Genomic DNA, 16,072 nt, shown 5'->3' on the forward strand with positions numbered 1-16,072 from the left:
CAGCATCGAGGAAACGATGGGATGTTCCAGTGGTGTTATCTACCCGAATAGAGAACAAAAAATTATAGTTTCAAATGAATTTCTTGACGATTTCTGAACAAGGGAACGGATGATTCTTTCTTGTACCCTCATCCAACTGATAAAGTGTTCGCTCTATATTTACTAAATTTTCGACTATCGAAGCATCTGGGAACAGTGCGGTAGGGGGGAGCAGTTGTGGCATCCTGACATTACAAAGGTTACTTGTAGAAAGGTGATGGAGGTGCTGTCCTAGAACGGCCAGACTGGCGTTTTGCCGAACTACAGTTGTGTGACACAGTGTTAATCCTGGCGGGTAGGAGTTGCCTACTAGCAGGATCCACGTAAGCATGCCTCTGGAATATTTAATTTGTCGCAGTTTGCTTGGTTGTTAGCACTTAACATTACCGAATTAGCCGGGAGGGACTGTTTATTTTAATTACAGTGTGTGATTGGTGGGGGGGGGGGGGGGAGGGGGGGAGCCTTAGTCGTTACTAGGGTAATCAGCAGGCTAGTGTGTAGAATGTCCGGTTTTTGTGTCCTTGAAATTTTCATGCTTAAATTAACATCATCAATAGTTCAGTAACCCCTCTTCCTCCAGCTCTCTCTCTCTCTCTCTCTCTCTCTCTCTCTCTCTCTCTCTCTCTCTCACACACACACACACACACACACACACACACACACACGTTTGCGTCACTCCCATGCGTAAACGTCACACATAACCACCTCCCCTCCCCACTTTTTTCTTTTTTTTGTGACTCCTTAATTGACGTGCAAAATAATCTGATGTTTCGCTATTATGTAAACCAGCGTTTCTGGAGTTACCTTGAGTTTTTACACCGATGAGCGAAAGGAACTGATACACCTGCGTGATATCGTGTAAGCCCCCGTGAGCACGCAGAAGTGTCGCAACACCATGTTGCGTGGACTCAACTAATGTCTGAAGTAGTGCTGCAGGGAACTGACTCCATGAATCCTACAGGACTGTCCATAAATCCGCAATAGTACGAGGCGAGGAGATCTCTTCTGAATAACACGTTGCAAGGCATCCCAGATATGTTTAATAATGTTCATGTCTGGTAGTTTGGTGGCCAGCGGAAGTGTTTAAACTCAGGAGAGTGTTTCTGGAGCCACTGTGTAGCAATTCTGGATGTGTGGGGTGTCGCATTGTCCTGCTGGAATTGTTCTAGTCCGTCGGAATACACAATGGACATGAATCGATGCAGGTGATCAGACAGGATGCTTACGTACATGTCACCTGCCAGAGTTGTATCTAGACCTATCAGAGGTCCCATATCACTCCGACTGCACACTCCCCACATCATTATAGAGCCTCCGCTAGCTTGAAAAGTCCCCTGCTGACGAGCAGCGTCCATGGAGTCATGAGGTTGTCTCCACACCCGTACGTCATCAACAGTCCAAGGCGAGGCGTAAAGCCTTGTGTCGTGCAGTCATCAAGGGTACACGATTGGACCTTCGGCTCCAAAAGCCCACATAGATAATGTTTCTTTGAGTGGTTCATACGCTGCACTTGTAGATGGCACAGTATTGAAATTTGCAGCAATTTGCGGAATGGTTGCTCATCTGTCACGTTGAACGATTCTCTTCACTCGTCGTTGGTACCGTTCTTATAGGATCTTCTTCCGGCCGCACCAACGTCGGAGATTTGATGTTTTACCGGATTCCTGATATTCACGGTACACTCGTGAAATGGTAGTACGGGAAAATCCAAATTTCATCGCTACCTCGGAGATGCTGTGTCCCATTGATCGTGCGCCGATTATAACACCACATTCAACCTTACTTAAATCTTGATGACCTGCCATTGTAGAAACTGTAACCAATCTTATAACTGTGTCGTAGATAAGCGTTGAAGACCACAGCGCCGTATTCTGCCTGTTTACATATCTCTGTTATTGATTATGCTTGCCTTTACCAGTTTCTTTGGCGCTTCAGTGTAGATAAGGAAAATGTGTTAAATATGGAGTGAATGCAAGGACCGACGGATTCTATCCAGAAATAAAGATGGCTGGAACCAAGTGGGTTAACACAGAGTTTCACAAATCACCATAATACCTTGTATTGTATTCGATATGAAGTGAATGTTGCCACGGCGAACCTAGCTACGCTACATGTCAAGAGGTTACCACAGCCGTATTTTTCGTACTCCATTCGTTTGCTACGCGTTGCAACCTGAAGTAGAACGACTCTACACTACAGATCAGTCTGTAACAACAAACAAAATTTGGGAGAACTTTGGCCCGAGCCCACTCTTAAGCTTGTTACACCAGGAAGAACAAGACATCAAATTCAATATATTCAGTTGTACGTTTCAACGTGTGCTACAATTCCATTGTTACATATAAATAAAAATTGTTTCAATGCAAAGCTTAATAATAAAATCAGTATTCTGTCTTCTGTAGCGTTTGTACTACACCAGTGTGCATTTCGCTGGGAATTGTTCATTGTGATGTCATTTACTAAACAAATGACCAAGATTCACAGCTACGCGTTTCTAGCATGTTGGCATCGTAGTGAAGGAAGATGCTTACAAACAATTGAGGAACTAATGATGCTGTGATCTCGAAAAGTACATTGGAGTAGTTTAAGAACTTTCACTATGACTACAGCGAAAAAAATCTCTTATTTTCGGCCATTGTGACAATAATTTGAATATTACGGGTGGAAACAGTCAAGGATACGTTCACAGTTGGACCAAAACGGCCGTCAGACGCCGTCGCCAGAAGTAGCACGATAACATCGTCCGACAGTTTAGACAGTGTGTCCGATATCGTTCATCAGTTTTTGTCGAGGTCAAGGAGGTTCGAGTCTATTGTATGTACGAAGTAGGTCAGATTTTAATCTCTTAGAGTGGGAAGGATACCACGACGCCTCTGTGCTGTGCACTGCGGCTTTTGCTATTAGAAAGACGCCAAATGCTGTACTAGTCTCAAAAAGAGCGTCACCAGTACTGCACACTTCCCCAATTATTCCAATAATCAGACATTATTACGAGCGAGAAAGAGAGAAACGTTCTACTATGAATTCTCGTGAATCGTGGTGACATTGAAAAGCAAGAGCACAAACACTCCGCCTTGCTGTATTTATTTGTAGTTGTGGAAATGTCAGTCAGCGCACGTATGAAAGACAGGTATAAAGGTTAGAATAAGATGCTCCGATTACCTAAAGCACTGAAAAGTGGAAACACATACCATATTGCAAACCACTTCATACAACAGAATCAACTCCCTTCTGACTTAAAAACGCCAATAAGCAGTAATAATAAATTGTAGAAATTTACTACCCATCTACCACAACCCAAAAAAGACCTCCTACAGTAACCACAAACATAAGATATGCCACCCTTCTCACTACAATTGATTATTTTTTTGAGGTTATCATTTATACATAATTTTTCCGGTAAAGCTTTTACCTACTCGTGGTTACCAGTAAACCAGCGATTTCAGTCCATAGATTCCGAACTATATCCCGATTATATTTTTCATCCTCAGGGCGCCACAAGTTCTTGGGCTGAACTTACCAGCTTCCCACAGCCAATATTCCGTGTGAGAGAACGTCTGTCGACTTCTTTCAACTGATTTGAATTTCCCCGATTATCATCCGAAGTCTGTACACTCGGACAATGCAATCGGCTACAGTGTGACCGCGCACGTAGTGGAATACTGATCTGAAAAGATCGGTCGTCTTCGGCCGATGTCTGTTGTCGGTGGAATCAGCAATATCAGAGCCACTGTGCCCGCAGCCACAGACAGAGATGTTATTGTGCCGCTGCCGAATACACTTTCGTGCTGACAAAATGAGTATCACGCCATTACTCAGTTATTTTTCGTATCTTCGGGACAGCGAAGAGGGGCAAAATAAATCTGCTGACTTCGCGTTCCTCGTGCGTATTACAGCATTTCACAGCAAAACTGGCTTTTTGACGGAATAATATAGATCAGCTCTGCCCTACTTGCCAAAGAAAAGTGTAGCCGTAGTGGCCGTCTTGGTTTTGATTTGTTTTGGCGCACTATGACGGGTCAACTTCCACCAGCCGTCGAGCGACCCTGCCCCAGAAATAGATCTCCTTGGGCCCGCATTACACAACTAACCTGCGTAACTACGGCTGCCGTGAGCCAGGTGCACGGATGCGCACGCGAAAACTGCCCGCCTTTCCAGCCGACACCCTTCCCCCACTTGCCGAAGCAACATAACAAACATTTTCTCTCATGCACTTTCCCTCTAACTTTTACATGGCGACCGTTTTTGTTGGGAAAGCAACTGGACTCCAACATCCCTCCATGAAAAATCGGTATCTGTACTTCGAAAATCAATGTAAAGCACATTTTCTCGTTCCGTAAGCCCAAAAAGGCATGGGAAATAGGCCGACATTCTGCCGAATTACTGAGATTCTTGGGAGAAAATACCATGACAAATTTATTCCGAGAGGTATGCAAGATATGAGACATAAAAAAAGTACTAATAATTGCAATTCCTAAAAAGAGAGTTGCTGACTGGTGCGAGTGCTTGATTTGTGATGGTATGAACTGGCATGCCGTACTGGTCACTTGTATAAGAAACAATCATAACTGCAGATTTTGATAAGTGATACGATGGAACTTTGCTGCCAGTTTAAGTGATATAAAACAACTGTTATATTCATACTTTTAAAATGTTCAGAAAATGGTTAAAATAATGTTTAAAGAAGTCCAAATTTCAAAAACAAACCTTGAAAGGTCACAGTACCGGAGCCCTTTTTACAAATCAAACACTGTGTAGGAATATTTCCAAATCATCAGTTTGGAAAATACTGACACGAATTACTTTCAGAAAAATGGAAAGACTAGTAGAAGCCGATTTCAGGGGAGAATAGTTTGTGTTCGACAAAAATGTAAGAATATGTGAAGCAATACTGGTACTACTTCGTGTCGTAGAAGACTGACTCTGAAAGGCAAATCTATGTTCATAGTATTTATAGATTTAGAGAAAGGTTATGACAGTGTTCATTGAAATCAACCCTTTACAATTTCTGAAGGTAGTGAGGATAAAATATAGGGACCAAAACATGATTTAAAATTTGTATGGAAACAGATCTCCGTTACAGACATCGAAGGACATGAAATGAAAGCAGTCGTTGAAAAAGGAGTGAGACAAGTTTGTAGTTTCTCCCCAGTGTTATTCCTTCTGTATACTGAGTAAGTAGTAAAAGAAATCAAGGAGACATTTGGAAAAGGGAAGAACATTCAGAGTTTTCTCGATATATGTATGAATGAGAAAACATTGTCTTCCACAATTCAACATTTACCCTATTTTATGCTGAGAATTTTGTCAAAGACAAAGTCCTTTTTATTCTCATTAGTGAACTACGGGTACAATATGTGAATCTCCGATTGCTGTACTAGGAAACCTCTCTCTCTCTCTCTCTCTCTCTCTCTCTCTCTCTCTCTCTCTCTCTCTCTCTCTTTAATACTCATTTCATTCATCTGACTGCCTTATCAAGGACAATAATAAACCAGTTAAAGACATTGTTGAGTTGACTGTATACATTTCAATAAGAGGCAGTGCAGTGTATCACCCTGCCTATATCTGTTAGATAAAAAGGCAGTGAATTATATATATACAAATAGGTGAATAAATAATAAAACTAAAAACTTCACTTTTAAATATTTGCATATAGTTTAACTAAATACCTAGGCCAAAGATAAAGTTTCTGTCCCTGTTGGGATAATCTTGAATTTTTTTTAATGTGTAATACATATGAATAAAAGTGAGAAGTCTCTATAATGTTCCATCATTATAACTACACAGATCAAGATGAATTTAAAAATACGTGCTAAAAAGTTGGTAGTTGTTTGCTGTGTGCATCTTGATCTGAACTCCTCCCTCATTTGTACTGAAGGTTCATTTACTTAATAGAAGAGAAATTATATGACTTTTGTCTAACTATGATTTGTTACATTCCAGATGAAGTTGACGTGATCGGTTACACGAGCAACCAGAGCGACACTGATGACCATAGCAGTGTGCAGTCCACCTCCAGTGATAGCGGGGTCGCCATGTCCACCAGTCGCCTCACCCTCTCTGAGATGGAAATCATCTAGGTCAGTGTGGTGTGCCACAATTTAAATTGATTTTTGATGCAGAAGATGTAGACACAAGAGTGGCTTCTCGTCCTCTGGGTGTACCTTTTGTTTTGCTTGCCCAATAATATATATTTTGAGCTGTACTTTTCTTTCAGATTTAGGCATATAACCCAGCTTGTTTTTGAAAACAAGTTTTACATTCATTTACCACAGTATATTTAGCCTGTATCCAAGGAGTGTCAAAAAATTGTGGACACACAGTTCCGACGCAGGTTAGTGCCATTAGAAAAAAGAATGAAAAACACATGGTTGAATATGGTTTCGTTTTGTGCTGTTACTGAAGAACATTTTATTTAATGTTACTGATTAAAGCCTATCCAATTGAGAAAGTTTTCAGTACCCCAGGAAGGTGGCCAGGAAGTAAGAGTAATTCACACAGTTTATGTATAACTGCGCTGCAGCATATTTTACTCCCACTGTTTCAGTTGTGCTGCCTAACGTCTACTGTAGAAATGGATACTACAGTAATAATAGATCATGGTTGGAAGTATAAAAAAAGAAGGGTGCACTGCATGATCACCATCACATCTTTCTTCTTCTTTTGCTTCTCTTTTTCCTCTATCAACACCCCTTCTGAAAGTATTTTATTGATCATTCTGATCCTCTTGATCTGAAGGGATATATTAATGTATCATTCTCTGTAACAGTCCCACCTGAAGGACACTGATCCACATTCTTTATATGTAGGTCCATAAAGTGAGCACTTTTCAAATTTTCACCATCCAAATCAACAGTTAAAATTAACTCTCCGATAAAATTATTAGCAGAAGGAGTAATACATTCATATATATCATTATATGATTAGTAACAGAGATGTAATAAACACAAAAGGAGGATGACTGGACAAAGCGGCCACTGAAATTTAATTAGCCATTGTACATGTGTGTTTTTTTGAGTCACTGCTCTGATGTTGCAGGTGAACGGGGATGAAGCTGGGAGCAGTTGAGGGACAAGACATCAGCCTGCCCAAGATCTGCCATGCCCTGCCTTCTCCTCGGCCTGCAAACCATGCACCGTCTTAACAGAGCCAGTATATTGCATTTGTATTAGTAACCCACCACACTCATTTCTCCTCTAGTCAACAATGGTAACATCTGTATTATAAAAGAGATTTGGGAAAATAAGCACAATGCATACACTGCATGTGCAGATTTTATTTATGTAAATTGTACATATATTCATTTTAAAGAGAATATTAAAGGCCTTTCTGTATTATTTGCAGGTGTAGATGGTCAGGAATAATTTTTTCTGTCCAGTTTTATTTGGCATTAGCATTTTTGAAAGTGCAGATATGTTTTAACAAATACTAGTGCTGTGCATGGATTAAGAGACTATTTTTTAAAGAAATTTCTCATAAATGACCCTAGCAGGCAGATCTCTGGATGGTCTCCTCTGAACTCTCTTCTGTAGTTTACATCGGTTAAGTATATGTCGTTATATTTCTCCAAAGACAGCCAAGACACTGCCCCGTACTTCGGTTTACTTCTGCCGTGCAGTGGTCCGAGAATCACATTGAAAATTAGTATGACTGTGTATCCTGTACATAGGTTAATTGTTTCCTCACAGAGGGGCCAGGGGACAGGGAGAAATGTTATTTTTACTTAAGTGATACGTTGCAAGAAGAGTGTGAGGAGTGGATCTGCAAGTGGAACTGATGCCTGGGCCGATGTGGACCCAGTGATACCCGCCCACACTTGCGTGTGCCAGATCTCTAGAACCAAAATGTTGTCTGTCCCTCTGTTCTCCTTCCTGACAGCCTGGGGAAGAACATGGAAAATATTATTATATTTAAAGATATAAAAAAATATTAAAAACATCAAAACTTTCAAAGAGTACAAATTCTGTATAAGTCCCTCATGATAGTGGGGAACTTTTTATGTTAAAATTTCCATGGACTTGGGTTTCAGCAGATAGTAAAGTAGGGCACAACACTCTTATTTTACTATTTAATGATAAAAGTGGAGAAAGGAGGATAATGTTTACCTGACCAACCTCTTTCTCCACTGACTGAAAAAGAAAACTGCATTAGAGGCCAGCCCTGTGCTATATGCTGAAACGCTTGTGTTCCAGTGGTTAGAACTGAAAGCCTCTTCACGTGTAGCAACGGTGAAACGGAAATGTGCGACTGAGTGAGAGTGACTGCTTGTGTCAGTGCGAAAGAAGGGTATATACCGTGAGGAATGGCTAAAGCTGTGTACAATAAGATTGTGAGTGGACTGAGTGGGATTGTATCCAGGAATCCAATACTAATGTGGTAATAAAGGCAGAATGATCTGAAGGAGTCATTTTAACTACTCTTTGAATTAAAAATTCAATTGTGCAATTAATTAGACACGTGAGATACTGTTATTTCAGTCTTTATAATTATATTATTAATATAAAATATTATTATAATTATTATAAGTAAGAGGTATGCCTGTGATTAATGTTGTCTCTTGTGGAAAAGAATCCTGGATTCTGTCCCCTCTACCCAGTGATCGAGACGACTGAAAATAAGATAGTATTTTAAGCCACCTGAACACTGATGACAGAAAGAGGCTGTAGTTTGTCAGCTGTTTAATGTGTCTGCTTCTCTTAGCTGCAAGGTTATAGAAAACACAAAAAAATACCTAACTACCTTTCTGTTTAAAGAAAAGAGCTTCAAGGATTCTTCACAAAACCAAAAATGAAAAACAAACAAAAAAATACATAGAAGTATATGTTACTGAAAGCACTGTCTGTTTGGTCTCAAGGTATCTATAAAGTGTGATACAACAGGACAAGAAAATTTTTTGTAGATTAATTTTTGTGAAAGTTTTTGTGTAGCAGCAATATGAATTGATACCAGTACTGTGAATATTTGGTATCTCAGCTTAGGTTCAGCCACATCTGTCATGGTTTTGTGTTTGACATCTTTGTTAGAAGCACTGGAAAGAATAGAAAGGCTATCATCTTCATGTTTTGAAGCCACCTTGCTGCTTTTGTGTTATAGATATACCAGACAGACCTACCCTCCAGATATTTCTGTTTCCAGATGCTTTCTGTGGTCAGTTCTGTTATGTTACCCTTCACGTGATCATATTATGAACAGTGACCTAATGCAGAATTGCATGAATGAATTCTTGTAATAGACATTTAGAAAAACATTTTATGTCTATTATTCCAATGATTTTTCTCCCTTTTTATGGCTGTCTGAAGAACTGATTGTACATATTACTTGTAACTATTCATATTGCATCATTGTTTTGTTCTTAATTTTCTTGATTCTACAGAAAATAAAATTTGTGTATTATTGTAATATTTGATGTAGTTGTCTTTTTGGTTCTCCATTTCCCAAAATTTGAAGCAAAACACACATTTGTAGTTAACAGGATGTTTATAGAGTATATATTTCAGTCCATTATGTATCAACACCAAGTGTTGTATCATGCTAAAGCACCCTGTTCCAAGTAGTCCACATTTAGGAGGTCAGTACACAAATAAAATATACTGAAAGTCTTAAAAGAAATTGTTTTTGAATGTGTATCCTCCTTCATTTAAAATTTATAATGAAATGAATTTTCCCTAGTGTTCATAAATGTGCTGCATGAATAACTGTGCTATATCATACCATAAGGAAGTTGGTATTGACAATAAAGTACTGATGGCAATCAATTTAACTTTACCTGCATGTACAATAGAGCACAAATGAATCAGACTGATTGGAGTAGTATTGGTCCAGATAACGTTAGCATTATAGACATTTATTACAAATAGTGTTACACAGTACAATGTAATGGATACATATTAATGCTGAAAGTATATTTTAATCTATTTTTAATAGAGTATTCTTTAAAGTATTGCACAAAATGTAATGTAATGTATAGTATATTAAATGTGATTAAGATAATAGCTGAATAAGACATACTGTAAATTAGATCTCATTTATTTGCAGCCAATAAGTGATCAGTTTTTAAATCAATAGCTCAACATTTTGTCTCCCCTCCCACAAGCTTTCTTCGACTGGTTACAGATATATTTTTGGCATATTTTATGAGTACATATATATTCTTGTTAGTACTTACATTTAGATCAACTGAGCTACACCTAAAAGCAAAAATATATGTTATGTTACACAAGAACTAATAATTGTAGTGTTAAATGTACAAACTTTGTCTCGTTTAAATGAAATTACGTGTATGCTGTGCTAGGTAGAAATTTCAAAAGGAACTGAATTCAGACTTACAGTTACACATACATAATAGCAGATGAAACCAGTGGCGTACATTCAGTTGCAAATCAAGCATACAGTTTGTTTACAGAAGTCATTGAATTATATATGACGTACATAGCTGATGACAAATTACTTTGAATGTGTTCTAAAACAATTCTAAGATGCCATATTACTGCAAATGCACAATTAATTAGAGAAAAACAGCATTGTGAAACTGTGTTTCAGACGTAATTGCATAAAAAGCCATTACTAAGGACTTTGAATTAGATTGCATTGGGTTAATGATAGTGATGCTTGTAGTGCAAAACATTGGGTAGACTGAACTATTTACACTTTTCCCTACTACATCGGCAACCAGGTTTTTTTCCTGTTTGAACCTATATCTGCCCCTTCAGTTTAGTGCAGTTCTGGTGTTTTCATATATTTCTTCACTTCTCTTAGTTAAGATCAAATCTACTTTCAAAAATAGTGTGTCAAGACATAGCCAATTGAACATATATCAGCCCTACAGCTGTTTTTACTGATTTAATTGGGCAGAGACTGGGAGGTAATTGGTATTGCAGTTAATGATGAAGTAAGAAACTTTTAATCCTGTTGCATAAAAATACATAATGGAAAAATTCTTTCTACTGTCAGTTGATTTAATAGCTTTTGTCTAAATACCTGTAACAAATTTATTAAGAACATCCATTCAAAATGAAACAAATCACATCTTTCAGCATATGTATGATCAGTTGCATATATGTTTTGACAAATTCTGCCTCAGTGTAATTTCATGATGATTTAGTAATTTGAAAATCATTATGGTGATTATTTGAACTGCCAATGCATGTGTTGAATATTCATCCTCAAAACACAAATATATTATCACATTGAAAATATTGATGACAACTGAGGTTAATATTTCTTTCTCTGCTCCCAAATGATACTTACTTAAACCAGTCACAATTCTCAAACCTTTCTTTCTTTACATTTTACACCAGAGCATCCCATCTTTGCATTTTATGGTTATATGAGGATGAATCAAATATAAATGGGATTTTTGTTCCTCTGCATTAACAGTTTGTAGGACCAGGCAAGTGCTTCTAGTGTTTGGTGGGTGGGCCACGAGGAGTCGGGAGAGCTGGCCATTACACACTTCCAACAGCCTTATCAGTAAAACTTACAATATCAGAGCAACACTTGCACCCCTCCATTGCACAACACATAATTATAAAATTTTCTGCTTGTGAAGGAGTTCAGTGACGAAAATTTTCCAGATATTGACGGCACAGTACAGTGATCAAACATAGTCAAGGACACTTGTGTGTGCCTTGCATAAAGAGTTCATGGAAGGATGAGAATGTGTGGAAAATAAGCAACATCATCATTGGACCAGTATTACAAATCAAAACATTTATGTGATTCAAGTTATTTTTGTAGGTGATTAACAGGTGAGAGTATTAGAAGTTGCAGAACAAGTGAGGAAAAGTTATGGGGGCCTGTCAAGTGATCGTCACAAATGACATGAAGTTCCATAAAGTATGTTCCAGATGACTCCCTCACCTTTTGACCAAAAATCCAAAGTTGAGATGTTAGAGGCTTACAGCAATATTTCCAAAAGAAGGCAATGCATTTTTGAGTGAGATTGTCACCAGTGACAAAATATGGGCCCACCATTATACCCCTGGATCCAAACAAACCAGTAAGAAGTGGCAGAGGAAAGGGAAATGAGCCCTAGTGAAAGCAAAGACACGACTGGCAAGGTTCTTTCAATTTTATTTATTTATTTATTTATTTATTTATTTTTACCAGCAAGGCATTTTGCATGAGCAATGCCAAATCAGTGCTACGTTTGTCTGCAAGCTGTTCAAGATGATGGGGGAAGCTTATCACCACAAAAAACAAGACTGACCAGTTCAACATTCTGCTCCACAACAAAGCCAAGCCCTTTACTGCAGCTGTAATGCTCTCCAAACCACAGGAAATGCACTGGACTCAACTTGATCATCCTCTATATAGCCCGGATCTACCCCTATACGATTTCCATTTGTCTGGACCACTTAAAGAAGCTCTAGGAGGGTGTCGTCTGGAAGATGGTGAGGGCGTGGAGGACTACATGCCCAATTGGCTCCTGATTCAACCAGTTTCACTCCAGTGTTGTGAAGGGGGAAAAAACATGTTTATTAAGTGGGATGATGTTGAAAAATAAATTGTAATTGCATTTTGTTTTTAAATAAATGATTTTTTAAATAAAAGCCCATTTATATTTGATTCGCCCTTATATAATTGTTGATGTAAGGTACTGTAGCCCTTTTGAAAATTAAACTTGTAGATGTTGTTCAAAGTTTTGAAACATTCAGATTAACTGCACCATACTGTTATACTACATGTAGTAAAGCAACATTGTGATTTACTGTCATTGATATGAAGTTCATCTCTTGCTTGTCAACATAGTGAAAACTACTTCAGTGCAAAACACCATGTGATAAAGGCAATCAAACTAACACTCGGTTATGTATCAGAAGACAGTGCTTTATTTGTCCTTCTCCTGCATTGCATACCATTGTCTGTCCACCACATTTTCATTGGCAGTGCTTATTTCGTGGTGAGCATGGGCATGGGAATGAGTGTGGGCATTAGTGTTGGTGCTCATCAGGCCACCTCCTAAGTTGTGCACCTGTAAGTAAACACAGCACAAAAATAAATATTAAACCTTAAATTTTTTGAAAAATATAACTGATTACTGAGTGGTTACAGTGGAAACTCGTTTACTGACTCTCTCATCTTGTGGAACTTTTGAGAAGCTTAATGTTCAACATACTGTAAACATCGCCCTTACCTAAATGTGCCATTATGGTGTGGTTCAGTATTGTGTGGGGTGTATGTCTTAAATCGTGGTATTGCTTGGCTTCTCGCATTACCTTAGCAAGTTACATTGTGAATTTAGCTCAAATCCAGGAGGAGGATGATGTCTCAAATCCCTGCCCAGTCATGCAGATTTACATTTTATGTGGTTTTACAAAACTGATTAGTTAATTTGGGACAATTCATTCGAAAGTGATATGGCTGATTTCTTTCTCCATCCTTGCCCAATCAGTGTCCTGTGCTCAATCTCCAATTGCTTTGTCATTGATGAGACATTAATCCCTTGCTCTTAAAAAAGAAAAAAGTACTCTCATTTACAAGATAATGTTATCAATATGAGTTTCTAGAAAGTAAGTGCTAGCAGGAAGACCAACAGCAGATGTGAAGCTAATTAGTAAAGTCAGCTCATTAAGGTACTGAGGGGGTGGGGGCACCCTTGTGTTTGTTTTCTCAAAACCTGTAAGACAGATAATGAACAGTGTGCACACAAACATAATTGTCCATTTTTACATTCTGTTGTATACTATGTAAAAAGTAACAAAATAAGATTGGGGGGGGGGGGGGGGGTGAGAGAGAAGAAAGAAAACATGGAGTATCTTCCACTTGATATAAAATATGGAAAATGATTAGAAATCATTGTGCACTTTGGTAAACAGTGTGCAGTTTTCCCCACCTAGAGTTGATAGTTCTTTCTTGTTGGATACATTTATACAGCAGACACTACATTACAGCTGGTTTCCCTTGCGTCAAATGACTTGTTTGGTATAAGGTGATGCAACAAGCAAACACTCCATCATAAATGCACCATATTATAAGTAAGACTGAGCATAGTTAAAAAAAAAAAAAAGCAGATACTACGAGCTTAAACATTGAAAGACATGAAACTGGGCCTCAAGTTTGAGTAGTTACTGTTGAAAATCTGAGACAATGTATTTTGAATAGTGTTGGTGCAATGCCGACAATGTAGCCCGTCTGTGAAATTATGCTAATTTGGCTTGAATAGTTTCTATGTTTGTATGAGATACTACTCAACACAATGATGGGTGTGTACTTACAATCCTTGAGTATGTCCACTCACTCTTCTAGCAGACTACCTGAGGTAATTACATACAGTTGTAACTTAGCAGTGTGGAAAATATTACTATGTAGTTTTCATTCTACTGCAAAGATGGTGTACATCAATAATTCATGCAAAGCTGTTAACTCCTGTGAGGATGAATATTACCTTCGTTTGTTTGCCCTCTGTTTCATATGAAGTGACTAGAGTATTGTTAAGTTGATTGTTCCACACTTGACTTTTTTGGAGGTTGAGGATAGGATTGTCGGTCATTGTCCAACCTGTTCTCATGTGATCTATTGTCATTTGGCTTCAAATATACTTCATAATCTTTATAACACATTGTAATATGCAAAGTGTACGCATTACTAAGGGCCTGACATATTTCCCTCTAAATGAAGTGAAGTAAAACATATTGTTTAACTGGGCCCTTCCCATTCTCATGTGCTTTTTCTGTGATTCTCTCAAATAACATAGGCTAATATCTGGATTCTTCCTTGCATCTAGACTTCATCAGTTACATTATAATCATAAAAATTGAGTTAATACTACGTCATTTGCTCATTAAACTCTGAACAGAAAACTAGGTGTATTGTTGCTTGGTGACATAGCAGAATACAAAATATAGTATGTTATGGAAGTAACACTTTTGTTCAGTGACAGCAAAATAGGATTTTGATGATGGTTGGTTGTAATATTGTTGCCCTCTGGCTACACCCCACACTTCAGTATTAATATAAAAATTGTTCTCTTAACTATCTGTAACTTGTCAGCAGAAGCTAGAAAAGAATCTAGACTCCCCATTTATGTTTATCAGCATTAAAACTACAGTCTGTTTTATCCAAGATGCACAAGTGGTTTCTAAAGTAGAATCAATCAAGCAAATTTTAGTGTACACAGTAAGTGAACTGCAACAACATTTAGGAGCAATTGTTAAAAAAAAAGTTTTTAGATGCTGTAGGCGCGTCATTTAATTACACACAATTTTCATGCATATACTTGTGGTAATTGTAATACAGATGGAAAGTTTTTCCACTGGAGAAAAGTCTCCTAAAATAGGCCACTTTTCATTTGTGCTTAGACTTCATCCAATTATTACCACTGTCTCTTTTGTCCGTTCTTTGGCAGTTCAGCTGATGTTTCTTTATATTAAACACTGTCCTATCTAGAGTAGTGTCAAATTCCAAATACAGCTACCAACTGTGGAATTGCAGTAATGGAAGTAACGGACACAAGGTTTGTGTGAAGAATATTGGATTTAACAGTGTTCTGAAAAGAATTGATGCTACTCACCATGTAGCAGACATGCTGAGTCACAGATAGGCACAACAGAAAGATTGTCAGAAAGTGAGCTTTCAGTCAACAAGGCATTCGTCAGAAATATATAAACACACACACAGGATCACAGTCTCTGGCTGCTGAGTCTGTCTACCTATCTGCGATTCAGCATCTGTGCTATATGGTGATTGGCAACTGTCCTTTTCATAATATTGTTACATTCCATCCTAGATTTTCTATTGTTTGAGTATTGGACTTATGTGTCAATGAACCATGGCAGGATATATTTATAGGGTTTTCTCTGATGAATAGTGTTTTACTGTACAATCTGAAAACTAAGAGAGTGACTCACATTAAGCCTTTGGGCCACATCAATTTGTGTCTGTCCTGTTTCCATTCTTCCTATGGGCCTCCACTCTTCTCTGTGCCATACTGCACTGTCTGTGACTGTGTGCACAGCGATTGTGGATGTTGGACTAAGCAACAAACACTATCCTTTGGTAGGTGCCCTCAAGTTGTCATTGGCATGTTTGTCCG

General features: G+C 38.3%; 2 protein-coding genes across 2 annotated transcripts in view; one reads left to right on the plus strand and one right to left on the minus strand.

Moving 5' to 3' along the window:
* LOC126365871 (max dimerization protein 1-like) overlaps positions 1–11,234 on the plus strand; it is a 636,903-nt gene extending 625,669 nt beyond the window's left edge. Inside the window, exons 6-7 of the mRNA XM_050008560.1 lie at positions 5,983–6,119; positions 7,078–11,234. Of these exons, the coding sequence (XP_049864517.1) occupies positions 5,983–6,119 (137 nt within the window). The 3' untranslated portion in view covers positions 7,078–11,234. The remainder of the gene's footprint in view (positions 1–5,982; positions 6,120–7,077) is intronic.
* The window catches only part of LOC126365869 (beclin 1-associated autophagy-related key regulator), a 414,889-nt gene continuing 407,047 nt past the window's right edge, over positions 8,231–16,072 (minus strand). Inside the window, exon 11 of the mRNA XM_050008555.1 lies at positions 8,231–13,012. The gene's annotated coding sequence lies outside the window, so the exon portion shown is untranslated. The remainder of the gene's footprint in view (positions 13,013–16,072) is intronic.

The sequence above is a fragment of the Schistocerca gregaria genome, chromosome 4, assembly GCF_023897955.1.
Source record: "Schistocerca gregaria isolate iqSchGreg1 chromosome 4, iqSchGreg1.2, whole genome shotgun sequence".
NCBI lineage: Eukaryota > Metazoa > Arthropoda > Insecta > Orthoptera > Acrididae > Schistocerca > Schistocerca gregaria.